We start from the raw sequence: 16,511 nt of genomic DNA, 5'->3' as shown, positions 1-16,511 counted from the left end.
TTAGCACCTGTGGTCTTCTGTTGGGTGAATAATATTCTCCTAGGGAAAATTACAGACCTCCTAAACCCTTCAAAAGTGTAGAGTCAGCAAGTACTGCTGAAATACTCTGTTGCATTTCAAGTAAGTCAATAATATCATTAGCTTCAAAAGCAGGATTCAGATGGTGTTCTTCATTTATCCTAAATATTTTCCATTGTGTGCTGTCTTCCATAGCATGTTTAGGGAAAAATGAAAAATTCGTACAGCCATCAGTGTTGGGACAGCATTTCACTTGTGATTTGCAAGACCCTTAGCAGTTCTCCCTGGCTAAAAACCAAAAGTGTTATCTTCACTCTGAAAGATAAATTTTTGCTAAACTCTCCCTGTGCCTGTAGTCTCATGCCTGACCACAGGTCATTGAGTCTCCCTCTTGGTTGCAAATTAGGACCTGAACAGTGGTCATAACCTCTCCTACTGACAGAGCAGTACTGAGAAAGAGTTAGCCTAGACCCTAAGATTTTTTCATAAACTGTTCTGTACTTGGGAGGATATTGGGAGCTCCTAAACAGAGAAGGAAGAGGGAGGAAGGACCAAGTTAATCGGCAAAGGTAATGTGTTTGGGGTATTATTGCACACTTCTCAAGTAATAGGAGGCGCAAGGTGGCACACCAGGCAGTTTTAACCACACACGGAGTGCATTCATTCCCTTGAAATGCACTGCTTGCCTTGTCACTATTCATGTTCTGAAATCGATTTTTTAAATAAAAAATGAGGCAGAAGTCAGACTAGCTCATGCACTGACAACTTGTCAAAAGGCTGTGCTTCCCCAGAGTGGTTTCAGAACAATGGACTTTGTTTCATCTTCGTTTCCCCTTGGGTGTCCAGGAGACCACCAAGGGGGTTGTCCAGATTTTTTCCTTGTTTTGTTTTTAGTTTAGGCAAATTGTGGTTCATTTCTAGTAGAAATCTGAATTGGTTTGTGTTTACAAGCTGTTTCCTTCTGGACCTTTTAGAAATGTATTCATATCTTTAAAATCATCCCTTTTCTGGTCCAGTGTATTACAAAGATTTGCCTTTCTGATGTCAGACTTCTAGTGGGAATGGGAGACTGCAGAGCCTTTCATCTCTGTCCCTTAAACCACATCCAGTGCTATAAAAATTGAGCATACAGTTATGAATGCTACTTAATTTGAACTTGCAAAAAAAGGGAGGGTGATCTGCCATTGGTTTTCACCAGTCCTTTTAGTACAAATTGATTACCTGCACAAAGTTTATATTTTTGCTTTATTCCATAATGCCTGCTGTGGTTACTAGAAGGGGCAGTCATCAACATCAGATTTACAATAAATACACAAAATCCTAGTTGAAGTCAGGTGGGTCGGTCTCAACACTAAGCACTGCAGAAGTTACCAGAAATGGCTTATCTGCTCAAAACCCCAGCCGCGACTGCCTGCCCTCCCAGCAGACTGTGGAGCAGCCCCTGGGGCAGCCTGGGGTTTGCAGCTTGTGTCCTTCTAGCACAGCGGGCTTTGTGGTGGCCGTGTGGCTGGGGAAGATGAGATTAAGAGCACCTTGACAGTCTTTCATGTTCTTCCAAATGCCTTTTCAGTCAGTCCTTTGGGTCCGGGGGTGCGAGTGCTTCCGCTGACCCGGCTTGGTGCGGCTGTCCTGTAGCCGAGACAAAATGGCGCCTCGTGAGAGGGCATTTTGAACGGCGTGTCTGGTGGAGCAGGGTGGCTCCGAGCGACCCCTGGCAGACTCACCATCCCTCTCCCCTGTCTCCTAGGTCTCGCATCCGCCGGGAGCTGTTCATCGAGGAGATCCAAGCCGGGAGCCAGAGCCAGGCTGGGTCGAGCGACTCTCCTTCCGCCAGAAGCAGCAGGGCCGCTCACAGCTCCGAGGGAGACAGCTGCGATGGCGTGGACGCAGAAGGCCCACCTGAAGGAAAGCCGAGTGGCCCGGAGGCGGATGAGTACAGCAATGCAACCACAAAGTCTCAGGGAGGGCCAGCGGAGTCGGCTTTCGAAGCGGGGGAAGAGGCACTGCAAGGCGCCAGGTCTTCGGAGAAAGCGGAGCCGTTCCAGGCGGAGAGCCTGGAGGACACCGACGACGAGGGCAGGCTCAGAGCACCGCGCCAGAGCTCTCCGCCGGCATCGCAGCGCCCGGGAGAAGCTCTGGAGACACTGCCAAACTCTGCCACGGAAGGGGATGCCTCTACCTCAGCTGCCTCCACCTCAGTCCTTACAGGGGAGAGCTCCTACAAGTCAAAAGAAAGTTCAGAGAAAATCTCCAGTGTGCCAAGTACGAGCTCGACGCCGGCCACAGGCTCGCAGAAAGCCAACTCTCTTCAGAGCTTGTTCGGCTTCTCGGAGGCGGCGAGCTCCAGGAACACGCGAGACAGCTCCTTGAGGAAAAAGAAAGCGGCAAACTTGAACAACATCATCCACCGCTTGGAGAAGGCCGCGAGTCGAGAAGAGGCCGTCGAGTGGGAGTTTTGAGATTAAACTCGCCCAACTCTGGAGAGCTGGGAAGTGAAACTGGACCTCTACTGGTTTTATTGTGTTGCGCACTTAACCGCCCTGCGGGCCACAGGGCAAAAACGCCATAGGCCAAGGTGCATATAGAAAACAAAAAGGAGCGTTAAGCCCAATTTATGTTTGTGTTTTCGAGGAAGAAAACTGAAATGTGTAGTCAAGCTTTTTTGTACCCTGAAGTGTTTTTATTATTGCCCTAAGTGATTTCCACAGTTTCTGGAATAACTCATACAGCTTTGCCTTGTGCCCTCCTCTTTGGTGTGGGCTTTAAAAAAAGAAAAACAGAAAAAAAAGAAAAAAAAAATCAAACCCACATATTAAAAGGGGGCTTTTTATCTGCCATCTAATGGCTACAGAGCGATAATACACTATTATCTTCTTAAACCAGGAAAAAAGGGGAGATTTTTCAAAAAAAAAAAGAAAAAAAAAAGAAAGTTTTTTGTAGCTGTTCAGTTGCCACTAAGAGATTGCACAGTCAACCGACTCTAAACACACTAGTTTGGATTCCTACATATTTTCAAGAAAAGAAAAGAATCTTGTTGTTTGAAACTTTGAATTAAAAAAAAAAAACACATTTACTCCACATATTTTTTAACAAAACAAAAAAAAGTCACATCAGGAAAATATCTTAATTTGTGGTAGCTGACTTAGTGTTTTCTTGTAAGTGAAATAGAATATTGACACGTAGTGCACATTGTTTCATAGCTTTAACTGATTCTGGTCTTTTGCAGACCAGAATTTGTTTAATACACTCCATTTTAGGCCAAATCAGGACAAAAAAAAAATCTGAATCTAGGTATTTTATAATCTGCTTTTTAACCTCTAACCACAGAGCACGCTGATCAGACCTCATATCTAGGAGGTTTAGGAGACAACTTAGAAACAGCATGTACTTGATCATTTCACTTGGTTCGTAGTGTACAGAATTTCCTTTCAGTAAAGACAGATCGCTCAAAAAATGTTGGCCAGTAACATTTCAGCCTGCTACTTTGGGGGCGTATTCCGTAACCCGAAATTTTCAGCTTACCTGGAATCGATTAAAATGTAATTCACGTGTACGATTGCTGTCACACACCACTAAGAGGGGACTGGAGCTGCCTCAGATAGAGACCTTTTCCTGCTGTTGGTGGCCATTTACTGACTCTCTTCCCACCACAAGCACTGATTTTAAATACGTTTTAGTTGTGGGAAGCTTGTTTTTGCGTGGATAAAAAGTACATGGCAATGACCAGACGGGCTCTTACCGGGACAGAAATAGCCCAAACTCCAAACCAAAACATTTGTGCTCTCAAGTCCCAGTCTAGACCATTCTGCCCTGCAGAAATACAGCCTTTTTCCATTATTTTATGCACAGGTTAGGGCTGATCAAAGTACAAATCAAATTCTAACTTGTCTCTAACTCCTCCTGTTGTCTATATGTATATGCGTGAGCATAGAGGTGTGTGGAAGGATGTGTGTGCGTGAGTGTGTGCGTGCAATTTTATACGTCTGTGTATTTTCTTACGTACTTGTGCACACATAGAGTGCATTACTGCCACCTTTTTTCAATAAGCTGTTTTATCAGTTATGGCTTCTACAAGTTTGCTAATTTAGACTCCTTTATTGCCATATCTTTAAAACTAACAATAGATGATTTCGGAATATATATATATATATAAATATATATATATATAATTTTTTTTTGCTTATTTATAGGTGCTGTATTTTATTATCTGATTGTTAGGAAGGGATGAAAGGGGGCAAATATTCTTTAGAGGGATAGACTGCCGGCAGTATTGGGTATAATTTACAAGATGTAGTTGTCATACTGTATATTATTGATTGAAGACTTTTTGACCGTATTGTGTATCATTGAACTTTTGTCTTAGGTCAGCATCTTTTTGATGACACTTTAATGGTGCATTCATTACTTCTTAAGTTTAATTAATATTACTTTTCTGATTTTGGGGGAGGGAGGGATGGGGAGAGGAGTTCCGACTTTAAAGGTATGTTCCCAATATTACACCTCAGTGTGCTTGTATTAATTCATTAGTAGGATTTTTGACTGTAAGATGTGAAACCACATTTCTTGCATGATGTTTTAGAACTTATGTATTTCATTTACAGTCTCTTAACATGCAACAGCAGCACTTAGCACAAGTTTTCACAAATTAAGAATCAGTACACTAAAATCAATCCTTTTCATGATTAAGAAAAGAAGGCTCTAGGAGGCTGAAAGGCAGGGATTTATTTCCTATTTTTACTGCTAGCTGTTTCAGGATACCTCCTTGGGTAATTGGGGACTTGTGATGCAAAACTAAAATTGAGAAACAGAGAGAGCAACTGCCCCTTTCAGTCATGAGCTGAGGAGACAATTTGTAATAACAGACACCAGTATGTGACAGCACGTGCTGGAAGCGGTTACGGCTTCTTATCTGGAGTGCAGTTAGTCCGAGGGAACGGCCAGCGAGGGAAATAATGTGGTGAAGCAAGGTGTTAACCTCTCTGTATCTGTACAATGTCCTGGTTTGACTTACAAAGCACAGCTCCATCGATAAATGCACGTCCTGGTAAAAATACACATACCTTAATAGAAGTCATAACAAGATGTGTCTTCAGCAAAGAAGCAAAACTTCTGTCTAGAAGATGCAGATATTTTCTTTTGTTCCTTATTTTTTTTTCTTTGTTGTTGTTTGGTTCAGGTTGGTTTTTTTTTTTTTATTAGTTCTAGGCAATACACTTGCCAGTCTGTTTCTACTGTCCTTGTCTGCTGATTTGAGATCCAGGTGCTTGATGCAGTCAAGTGGTTACTCTCGGCTTTCTCGATAGCGTGGTTTTTTTCTGTTTGACAACTTTTTTTTTAAATTAATATTCCCCAAACTGTTCTTGTGCCTGTGTCTATATGATTGCATTCCATGATGCTTACTGAGAGCTCTTGCTGCATTATACAACAGCAGAACTGTATTCACAGGTTGAACGCAAATGCAGCACTTAAGGTCAATCTCTCTTCTTAATAAGCAATACGAAAGTGCCTTGAAACTTGTATCTTTTTTTTCTCTGTTTATTTTTGGCTTGGTTTTCAGGTTTCCACTAGTTCTTTAGGATTCTTTAGCATCTGCCCAGTTTTTAATGCTGTAATGATTTTTTAAAAGCATATCTGTAGCTTGCCCTAGAGGATATCTTTCTTTTATAACACTAACTGTTAATTCTAAGCTCCATTATTACATTTGAATCATGTAATTTTGCTGGATAAAGACAGCATTCATAAGTCAGAAGTCACTCCATCCTGCCAAGGGTTGTCATTGGTGTCTATTATAAAATTAATCAAATAAAATGCTGTCAGTATTTCCTATATTTTTGGCACTTTATTAATGGCTTAGCTCCTTTTGTTGTTTCATATTTAATGGTCTGTGTTGAATGTGGATTAGCCTGCTGAGATGCTACTGGGGTGACCCAGGCCGTCCTGCTGGGAGTCGCTTTGGGTTCCTTAGTGACCACCTTATTTAAGGGCACGGGCAGACGAACACCCTCAGATCAAGCTTGTAGAGTTTAAGTGATGTTCCCAGCTGTTTGTTCCCGGTTTTTAGCCAAGGTCACAGCTGCTTTTCTGTTTCAGTGGAAAGTAAAATGGATTAGCTTGAACTACTGCTGAGATTCTCTTGTTGGAGATGAGTTACCTACTGGCTTTCCAAACTGGCAGAGACCTCCCTGGTTTAGAGACTGAACTTCAGCAACACTGAAAGATTGTAGCTGTATTTCTGATCAAGTGTGGCATTTGGAAGTCAAGCTTTTAGGAAAATGTGTATTGGAATAACTTTTTTTTACTTAATTAAAAGAAAAGGATAAAAAGTTGGAGGAGAAGAAATGCCAAAGAGTAGCAGGGTGGCTTTTTACCCTCTTGGGTCACTGATCACACGGGAAGGGAAAAGGCGTTATTCAGGCACGTGTGACGTGGGGCTCATCTCAACGGGGCAGTCGTTTTGTAGAGCGCAGAGCGTGGCAACAGAGCCCTCGCTGACGATGTTTCTTTCCCTGATGGATAAAGAGCACAGGCAGTTTTCAGAAAATCTGTAATGCCAGACTGTATTTTCTTGAGGTTCTTTAAAAGCATTTTTATTTTCTCTTTCTGTTTCTAGTTCCATGCTTTTACTAAAGCTGTGGATGAAGAGCCCAGGCTATTTTAACAGAAATACCTTTATTCTGCAGTTAAAATTGTTGATTCTTCTCTCTGGATGGTTAGGGAAGGAAAAAAGTGTAGTACTTTGTTTGCTAAAAGCAGGGGAAGAGTATCCCTTGGCAGAGGGGTCATACAATGGGATTGTCGATATGCTTCCATTTTTGAGGGTACAGATTTCAGACAACAGAATTGCACATGTTTATTGGCAGAAATGCATTTAATTACAATTGCTGTTGACGCCATAAAATCTGACTGGTTTATTTATTCCTCTGTAAAATGCCTATAAATAGAGCCACTCTTTAAAGGAACCTGTATCAGTGCACTCTGCCCATATCATGAATTAGTGAGTCCTTTAGTAATAAACTCCTTGCTGTAATAGGAAAGATCTGTCTTACGGTTAAAAAGAGAAAAAAATGTATGTGCCTTTCTCCTTAGGTGAAAGATCTTTGCATTATTTTTATGTAACTTGTTCATATGGGAATGGTGTAGAGAAGGGGGTTCATGGACACGACAGAATTCTATGCAATATTTTATGATCCAATTACTTAAAAGTTGCTGTGTTTCAATCCTTTAATGGGAGAAATACTTAGAGAAGTGCATCATTCTGGTGGTAATTCAAACTACAAAGCTGATAAATTCACATAAAATAGGATTGAGGGAAATCTGATCAAGTAATGTAATGAAATAATGGAAAATGCTAACAGTGATTGCAGTCCCCACTAGCACAGCTGCTGTCAGAAGTCTGTCATTTTCCATCTTAAAATTATTAATTCCAAGTATTCTTAAAACTTACATGAAATAAAAATGCTCCTGGCAAAAACAGGGCAAGTTAGAAACAGGAGAAAAAAAAAAGTTGACCATATATAAATTATGAGACTACATGAAAAAAGTAATTGGTTTTGGACACTTCTTTGCACTTAAGTCCAAAATAGCTTATTTAAACTGAAATGTCGCAGTAATCTGGACCAGTGCCTTTAGCAAGGTTGCAAAGAGATCGGTAATCTTAGCAATTTGTTGCAAACCGAAAGTAAAGCAGTAACATTTTAACATGCAGATGGCAGGCACTATTTTTGCTTGATTTGTGTCTCTTTCTAACAAGGGAGTTTCTTAAATTATCTCTTCTTTCTTCTTCACCCAGTGTACGTATCCTAGGATAGTCTCTGTTGTAAAGCCACTGTGTGTGACTGAGCTGTGAGCATTTCTTGAAGACTATCAGAAACATAGGAGAAGAAAAGTTGGTTCTTAGGTGGGGGCTGGATTTAACATTCACTAAAACCAAATCAAGTCTTTCCTGGGAGTGAGTGGCAGTTTTGGCCCTGATGAGACAAGCTGCTTATAGCCTCATTCCTAAATATAACTCAACACAGATAAAACAGCTGCAAAGCAGTATTCAGTTCGCTCATATGTTGGCCTGCTACTTTCCCCTTGCACTTTCTGCTGCCCCACTGTTTGAACATCAACATTTTCTTCCTTCGTGTTGCATATACAATCAACTTATTTAAAAAAAAAAAAAAAAGATAATTTCAAAATTCTGTACAAACAAAAGACACTTTTTCCCAGCAGTTTAAAATCTTCCCAGATGGTTTTAAATTGCAAGGAGAGGCACTGGCATGGAAAGCACGAGATCTGAATTTCTTTTCTGGCTCAACCTTCTTAGTTTGAAAAGTGATTTAGCAGTCCCTGTCTCCTTCACATACGTATTTGAGCTCTAAAATGTAGAAATATTATTTCACCAATTTGTTCTTTCCTCTCCATCTCTTTTATGGGATACATTGACTATGCCATATATAAAATATAGTTAATAATGAACTTTATAGCAAGAAAAGCCCTTTATGCTATGCCTAGGGACTGATTTGTCCTACATGACCAGGTCATGTACTATACCCTACCCTATTAATATGCAAGGATAAAAAGTTTTTATGCTCTGAAGGTGAAATTTATCCTTTTGGAGAAGGTTAGCATTAGGCCTGTGCACTTAAGTTGTCAAAAAGCCTTAAAAACAGGTATGTAAGTGGTGCCATCTCTCTCCTCAGGGATGATTTCCCCCCCAGCCAAGTGGTACTGTGGCATATTTAATATAGGTTATTAGTTGTAAGGACATTTTCCAGTTGAAGAAAGTCATTCATTGAACTTTAGTAGTGAGCCTCCTCACCAGCATCCTCTGATAGGGCCAAGGACTGATGGAGGCATCATACCTGCTTTTCCCAAAACCTGGGCATTCCATGTCCGGGATCCAAAGTCCTTGGCTGTCTATGAAGTCTGCGTTTCTACAACTATTTTGTGAATGGAAAAAAATGGTTCCCAGGCTTGATTTTCATTGCTATTCACAAACATGTTCTGGCACTGAAGTGCGTTAAAAGTAAATGCCTCCTTTTAAAAAATTAATAAGATTATTGCATTTTTCCTTGTCCAGCCATTCTTTGAAGGAAATTGCTGCCATTTTTCAAGCTTGCTTTACTCACAGTGATGTTAGTACATTTTCGCCACAGTTCTGTAGATTTCTTATTATTAAAACTGTTGGTTTCATAGTATCATTTCAGTTTCTTTATATTTTGAAACAGCCAAGTGCAGAGAATGACTGAATTCTTAACCATAATGAAATAGTGCAGGAAACAGTACAGCAAAAGTAGATGCCTGAAGTCCCCATGACATCGTTTCTTTTGACTTTTTGTTTGAATTTTAGCGATATTTGTACTATGTAGTACAATCTTCATCCAAAGATCCTTGGAAATGGAGAGTCATACCAGGAATTTCCTGCTGTTATGGTGACATACCTGCTTTTTGCATAGTTACTGTGTAATTCTGTGGTAATGTTCATAACAGTGCAATCTCTCTGTTGATAACAAGAATAACGGCGTTAAGTTGCGTTCTTCTCTTCTGTCTATGCGGGTAATTAATATGCATTTTTAGGAGTTGTTAATGTGTGTATGTACATGATTCCAGTATGGAAAAGCCCTTATGTATATGTAGGATTTGCGTGCTTGGTCTTAATGGTGCAGTAGAATTGCTACAGCCAAATTCGTGAAATCATTTGGGGCATAGGTGAGTGAGGGCTTAAAACCAATATGTTTTTTGATGCGTAGAGGATGCCATTTTCCCACTTGTCAGGGAAGTTCCCTGTTGTAAAGAGGGGATTAGCCATTGAGAGATCGGATTGTTTGAAAAACGTGGGTTTAGCTAACAAGGAGGGGGAAGATCACGTTCAGAATACATGAAAATAATTCCAAGGGTCTGAGATGTGCAAAAGCCAAGTAATCTGAAAGGAAGGGTCAAACCTCGTCTGCAACATCCTGTAACAACAGTTGGTCTGTAGCTTTTGCTTCAATACAGCCTGCACGAAGTTAATACGCCAGATATTTGCACATGTAAAATATACTCTCCTATATCTACATACAGCAGGAAGGTGAACAGTAAAGACATATTTAAAACAATCACAAAAACAGCTGATCGGTAAATTAAGCCAAATATCAAATTAAAGCAAGCAGTTCATTCTTGCTCTCCCTAAGCTGAAAACTCAAGTATTCTTAGGACTGAGATAGAAATTCTCTGTTATGCAGTTCGTCTTAGAAGGCGAGCATCTGTGTTTTCAAGAGAAGAAATAAAACGTGGCACTTGACTTGCTCTGAAGTACAATCTTATCTCCAAGTAACTACAAAAAATATTTTCTACAATCAGTCTTTCAATCAGACTCCTCTGGCTTTTGTTAGCTTACATTAGACCCTTAGTGCTATTTTGATGTATTATTTATATGTGGGTAAATTATTACTAGCTTTAAAAGTGTTTCCAAAGTACCTAGTTACCTCTGGATGCTAGTACAGGCTATTCAGGGAGTACTTGAGCATCTAGTTCGTAAAGGAGGTGTGTGGGGAATAAGCAAGGTCACATCTGTATCGTACTTTCCTTTTTCCTTGATCAGGGATTCCGTTTCCTTCTTGCGTCCTCTAGAGAGATGGAGATCATGGATCTTTTTTTTCGGGGGGGGGGGGGGGTGGCGGAGGGGAGATTTTAGTTTAGCTTGAAATTATTTTATTTTCATTCAATAGGCATGTCATCAAAATCCTGTATGTTACCGCATTTCCCATTAAGTTTTTAGGTTTTGCTACTTTCCTAAAATTTACTGTTCAACAAACTTTCTATACTTGGAAAGCTATGTGCCTTATTTCCTAATCTCTTTGTGGAGAATAATCTAAAGCACAGTGATCTAGATTGCAGCATTCACAGCCGCTTTTCATTTTGGGCTGAGTGGGGGGATGCAGAGCAAACACCGATCGAGGAGCGTTTCAGTGGCCCGACACGAGTTGCCCCTTTGCTGACGAGCACTTCAAACACTGTGCATTAAGGCTTTGTGCAATAGAAATTCTCGTTCTGTGTTCGGAGGTTTGTGTCCCAGCCACCAAACGCAGGCGAGCGCGAGCTCTAGTTCATGAGAATTCAGGTTCCTGGGGAAAAAAAAATATATATATCCCTCTGGGTTGGCTCCAGCAGCACGGCAGGGTCTCGGGTTCGAACGTCCACCATCGCCCGGCAGCGTTAATGCTCGTAAGGCTCAGTCTCACCCAGCGTACTCGTAGGTCTGTCCGCATTCAAGAAACACTCGTGGACTTCAGCCATCGCTTACTGTGACCGTGTCCTTTTGTGCCATTAGTAATACATGCTGTCTTCATTTCCATGCCCAGAGCCGCATTGTCTCTGGATGGCGAGGCACTGTAAAGTCATTCCAGTCTTAATTTGGTTTTGTAAAGAACAGGCTTTCACCCACCAGCATCCTCAGCCCTTACCAGCGCTTGTGTGTTATTTTTCAAGCTTGCTCTCTCTACAGCATCATAAGGTGAAATATATAAAGGTGGTTTGTAATTAGGAAAACAAACTAATATTTCCTATTTATGAGATTAATTTTAACAGTTTCTTTTTTGAGGTTTGTTTTTGTTTGATATAAACACAACAGGAGTATACATATCCCTTAAACGGACATTGGAGAAAGTTTGGGCTATCCTAGCGATGGAGCGGGGTGGTGTCGGCTCGTTGCAGTATCCATATCATTGTGCCCCTGTTGTGTTTTCTAGAGCAATCATTTTTGTTTAAAAAAAGTATTTTATCTAAATGCCTAATAAATAATATTATTTAAATAGTTTAAAATAATTTAGGACTGAGAATAAGAAGCCTCAGTTGTGAGAGAAGAGACTTAAAATATACAGAGAGAGAAAATACCCTTAGCCTCCTAGAGCCTCTACTGAGAATTTCATGAAGATGCAGTGCCCCTTTGTCAAAGTACATTGCGATTTACTCAAGAGTGTTAATTTAAAATGAGAGACTGGTTTCCTGTGATGTTCATCTTTGTTGGCATATGTTTGAATTTCTGAATTCAGAGCTGATTTTTCTTCTCATTCAAAGTTGGTCGAGGAAAAAAAAAAAGAAAAAGGAAAAAAAAAAAAACACCTTGTGCAGCAGCAACTTTTCCTGGTGTGAACTCTGGAAATACACATTATGAATTGATCTTTGTCACGGAGGAGTCGTTTAGTTTTCTTGCAGTGTCGAAACACGTTCAGACAGGCTTTCCCTGGCTAGGTAACACTTTGCGAGCGAGCGAGAGAAAAGCTGCGTAAGCCAAACTGAAAACCGTCGCGCTAGAAACGACCCCTGCTCATCGCGGGGGAGCGTGTGTCTGCACGAGGGACGATGCAAAGGGCCTCCGGTCAGCACCCAACCAGCCGGCCCCACGGTAAAACCTTGCAGTGGGCAAAGGTGGAGGGTGCTGAGCTAGTTGCAGGGCACATCACCACTTCTGTGGATTTGGAAGCAAATTTGCACTTTGCCTTTCGAGGGTGTCCCACTAAAAACCATCAGATGAATTTCCCACACGAGGTTCTTTCCTTCTGGCATAGTCTGGGGAAAAAAAAAAAAAAAGAGAGAGACAAAAAAAGCCCTACAGTAACTATTGGATAACCTCTGCAAAACAAAAAGGTGGTTCCTGTCAGAATACTCTATGCATTTCTGTATTGAAAAGCGTTTTCTACCATTCCTTTTCCGAAAGCGGGCACCGCGCGCCCCACTCGCTGGAAATGCTGCGAGAATGTCAAATGTACAAATTTGGACGTTAATTCCAAAGCAGATGGAGGCTGGCTGGGGGGGGAGATGTTCTTCTTTTTTTTTTTTTTTTTTTAAATTGTTTCCCTCATGTCCCTTTTCATTTTTTTTATTAAAAAATTAACTCTTTGCATTTGTGCAATAACTACTTGCCATGATAATGGGCAGACCTTTGAAATGCCCCGACTACTAACACAGCACAAGATGAACTCAAACAGAAAGTGGTGTACTTTTTCCTGAGAACTTTTTTTTTTTTTTTTTTAATAATAAGCTCAATTTTTACCCCGTGTATTGTGGTGTCTTACATTTTTAGCAGTATTTTATATTTTTTCTGTAACGCACTAAGTCTTAGATGTTTTTAGAGCTTGTTTGTTATATTCACAATCACAGATTTAAAAAAAAAAAAAAAGATCCTCACAAAGACCCAATTGACCAAAAAAAAAGTGTCATTTTTTTGTACAAGTAGCTTTGAGAAGCCCACATTGTGTTGCTGTGACTCATCTTTTGTAACATTTTATTTCTTGGTATTTGTTTAAACATAAAAGTAAGAGTTTATATGGCTGGCAGTAGCAGGGCAGCGCTCCCTCCGTCAGCAGAATGGCATTGTTTCTTCTGTCTTTGTTTGGTTAGCCATATAATGTTTGTTCTCAGCACTGTACAACGGTCCCTATATGATATGGAGAAGCAATATCACTGTATGAAACTCACACGATGTATTATTATTATTATTATTCACTAGCACCCTAGGTGTGATAATTGAAGTAAATATCTTTTATACAAACACAATTACGCGTGGGCTGTCTTTATTAAGGTGAGACCTGAGTCCAAGCAGCAAACATTTACATTGGTGGTTCTGTTTCAGTGATGTCCAAGGAATGAAGGGGCTGGATTTGGTGGGGATTTGTGTTTGTCCAGGGGAGGAAAATTTACTTTTTATATATCAGTTGGGGGGGGGAATATTTTAAATACCTTGAATACTGAAGTGTCAGATTTCCAAACTGTATCCTTTTTTTAGTGAAATTCAAGTGTGACGATTCCTGCTGTAGGCAGTGGAGGTGGACACCTGGCTTCATGGACAGAAAAGATGTATTTTGGGTCTGAGACTGCAAGGGGGGTTGTTTTGAGCACCATAACAGTGTATTAGCTAATCTTAAAAAAATAAATACATTGTCTGAGGTCAGAAATGCTTTAGATTCAAAAATGAAAGTGTAAAAATTTTCTCAGATATTTGGCTCACTGTTTATTTTTACAGATACTTTATATAAATTCCTGTTCTAGTACCTTATGAGATGTTGTTCCTATAAACATACTCAGTATTTACAGAGTCTAGAATTTGAAGTTTGGTAAGGAACAGATGTTGTAATCCATCAGTGGAATTATATTTTAAAAACTAGTGGAATAAATCTCTAGCTTCAGTACTCTGGGTTTCAGGTAGAGCACGCGCGTGTGTGTGTGTGTGTGTGTGCGCTTGCCTCTGCACTGCTCTTTTACCTGGCGTGCTCGTGTCTGCTTTTTGAATTGTGAATTGGAGGTTATTTTGAGGGACCTGCATTTATTTACATCACCTCCTGCAGTACATATCTTACGTATTTTTCCTACCAGGCTGTAAGCTTGTGTGTTGCTTGCCTCCTTGTAGGCTGAGTTTCCTGTTGATTAGGTATGTTCACCACGGCATGAGGAGTTTTAGAGGGCCAGGCTGGAAATTTCCTGGAGTTGCGTCCCAGAAAGTCTAGATGGAGAGCAGGGAGTCGGGCTGGGCGTTCCCAGTACGCTCCCTCCTTCCAGCTGTTGCCGGGTTCCATCCAGCTGGTTTCCCCCTCGGACACCCTGGTGCAGCGTAGCGCTTTGCCCAAGCCGGTGTTTGCGTTCCATGGGTGTCTTTGCCATCGTTAGCTTGGAGTCGTTGTGCAGGAGTGGGTGGGATGCTCTTCAACATGTATCGAAAATGCTCTTTAATGCCTAAATTTCTTTATGAATGTGTGGTTTCTGCTTTTGAAACGTCTGTGACAGGTTGTTCCACATGATGTAAAGGTTCTAGGTTGAACACGCTTCCCCCCCCTGCTTTTTAACTACTGGTCAAACTGTTGATTGCTATAGATGGCATTATCTTGTATAATTTCACCTAATCATTTTAAGCTTGATACTAAACATCTACACTTTTAAAGTGCTATGACTTAAATTGGTTAATTTGTGTATTTATAACCTGCGCTTTTCTTCAGGTATGGTGGTATCGGCACTGAACTACTAAAATGCCACACGTGGTTGTAAGCAAAAGATGCTTTATACTTGTGAAAACACAGACCTGGTACAGAAGAAGCTGGAGGGGGTTCTTTGTACCTCGGAAGTAGGCATCAGGGATAAAACCAGACTGTCCTCTCAAGCCTAAGTCTCGAAAAGTGTATTTTTGGAAAACTAGGAAGGCAACCAAAACCACAAGGGTGCATCTCAGAAGTCCGGAGCAGATACTTATGGTCTTCCATGGAGATAGCTGGATCTTCCGTGATAGCTTCGTTGGTAGCCCTTCATAAGGATGTCAAAAATCTGCTTTTCAGAAGTGTATGCTGTGTGTTCCCATAGACCCTTACTGGTCAGCACTGGAACAAACCCGTATGTCAGTGTTCCTGCCAGTAAACAGCTACTGCTGGAGTTAGATGCTGTAGCAAGGGTGAGATTTTACATAGGAAATACTACAGGCATTTGCCGAGTTAATGGGAGAAATCCTTGTTCGTTGTAGCCTCAGGTGCAGGAATAAGTTAGCACCCGGTGAGCACCTCAGTGCCACAGGTACTGGCCGTGGGCCCGCTCCTGCCCCACAGTCAGCGAGAAGTAGTTTGTCTTTCGGTGGGAAGGGGGATATTTTTTCACGTGGCATCTCGTTCCCACCAGGTAAGAACATACTGTGAGCAGCTGGCGTGGTGCTTTTGGGCCCCACTTCTTTCCGTTTTGAAATGCTATCATTTTCTTCTAAGTATTTGTTTTAATGGAAGTGGTGAAGAAATTTTGTACTTGCCAACAGAGGGCTTCAGAAAACATGATTTGATTACAGTAGAGCATTTTATTTTCTTTTTGCTACAAGCTATGGGAAACTGATAAGAAAATTCAAACTGTTTTCTTGAACTCTTCCTAGTTACCCGTGTAATTATCTTAGTATCCTTGGAAATAATCCGCTCTTCTGTGAAATCTCTATCCTTATAGGGTGAATTTATTAAGCGGTACTGTGTTTCTTTGCTGGGGGCTGTTTATTTTGGAGTGGCTGGGCCAGGAGGAAAGGGAAGGAGAAATCCTTCAAACCTTCCCTTCCTGGCAGGTCCTCAAAATGTGAAAAGAGAGCGGGGAAAGGAGGGGAGGGAGCAGAAATCTTGCCTGCCCTCCTCTGCCTGCAGCCGGCAGAGAAACCCAGAGAGCTGGACAGTGAGCTGCTGTGGGGCGGGCGCTCGCCTGGCTGTGGTTTGGTAGCTCGCTTTGCTCTTCCCCAAGTCCACTTTCACAAATGCATCTGAGGACACTGATGAAAAGGGCTGCAGGGGACTCAAAGAAGGATGTTCATGCATTGTGATGAGCATGGCAGCTAGGGTGAGAGGTCTTTTCCCTGTGCTCCCAACCCTTTGTCACTTGGGCAGATGAAGTCTCAGATTTTGTCCTTGGGGTGTTGGATGTGATCTGGTTTCTACTATCCCTATTTTTTCTTGTCTTTTTGACAGCTTGCGAAAGCAAAAATGAGAAGGGTTGCTCTTGCTGCCTTCACTGGTGCCAGTCCC

At 41.3% G+C, this 16,511-nt stretch overlaps 1 protein-coding gene across 11 annotated transcripts in view; it reads left to right on the top strand.

Moving 5' to 3' along the window:
- The window catches only part of CUX1 (cut like homeobox 1), a 283,317-nt gene that overhangs the window by 247,262 nt on the left and 19,544 nt on the right, over window positions 1-16,511 (top strand). For 10 of the 11 annotated variants that reach the window (XM_069791423.1, XM_069791422.1, XM_069791425.1 and 7 more), the window contains one exon: window positions 1,766-13,539. The exons of the other annotated variant lie outside the window; for it this stretch is intronic. In XM_069791423.1, coding sequence (XP_069647524.1) covers window positions 1,766-2,477 — 712 coding nt within the window. In that variant the 3' untranslated portion in view covers window positions 2,478-13,539. Of the gene's footprint in view, window positions 1-1,765; window positions 13,540-16,511 lie in introns of those variants that run through there. 11 annotated transcript variants of the gene reach the window in all.

Source organism: Haliaeetus albicilla, chromosome 9 (assembly GCF_947461875.1).
Source record: "Haliaeetus albicilla chromosome 9, bHalAlb1.1, whole genome shotgun sequence".
Classification (NCBI taxonomy): Eukaryota; Metazoa; Chordata; class Aves; order Accipitriformes; family Accipitridae; genus Haliaeetus; species Haliaeetus albicilla.
This window is presented reverse-complemented; position numbering and strand designations above follow the sequence as displayed.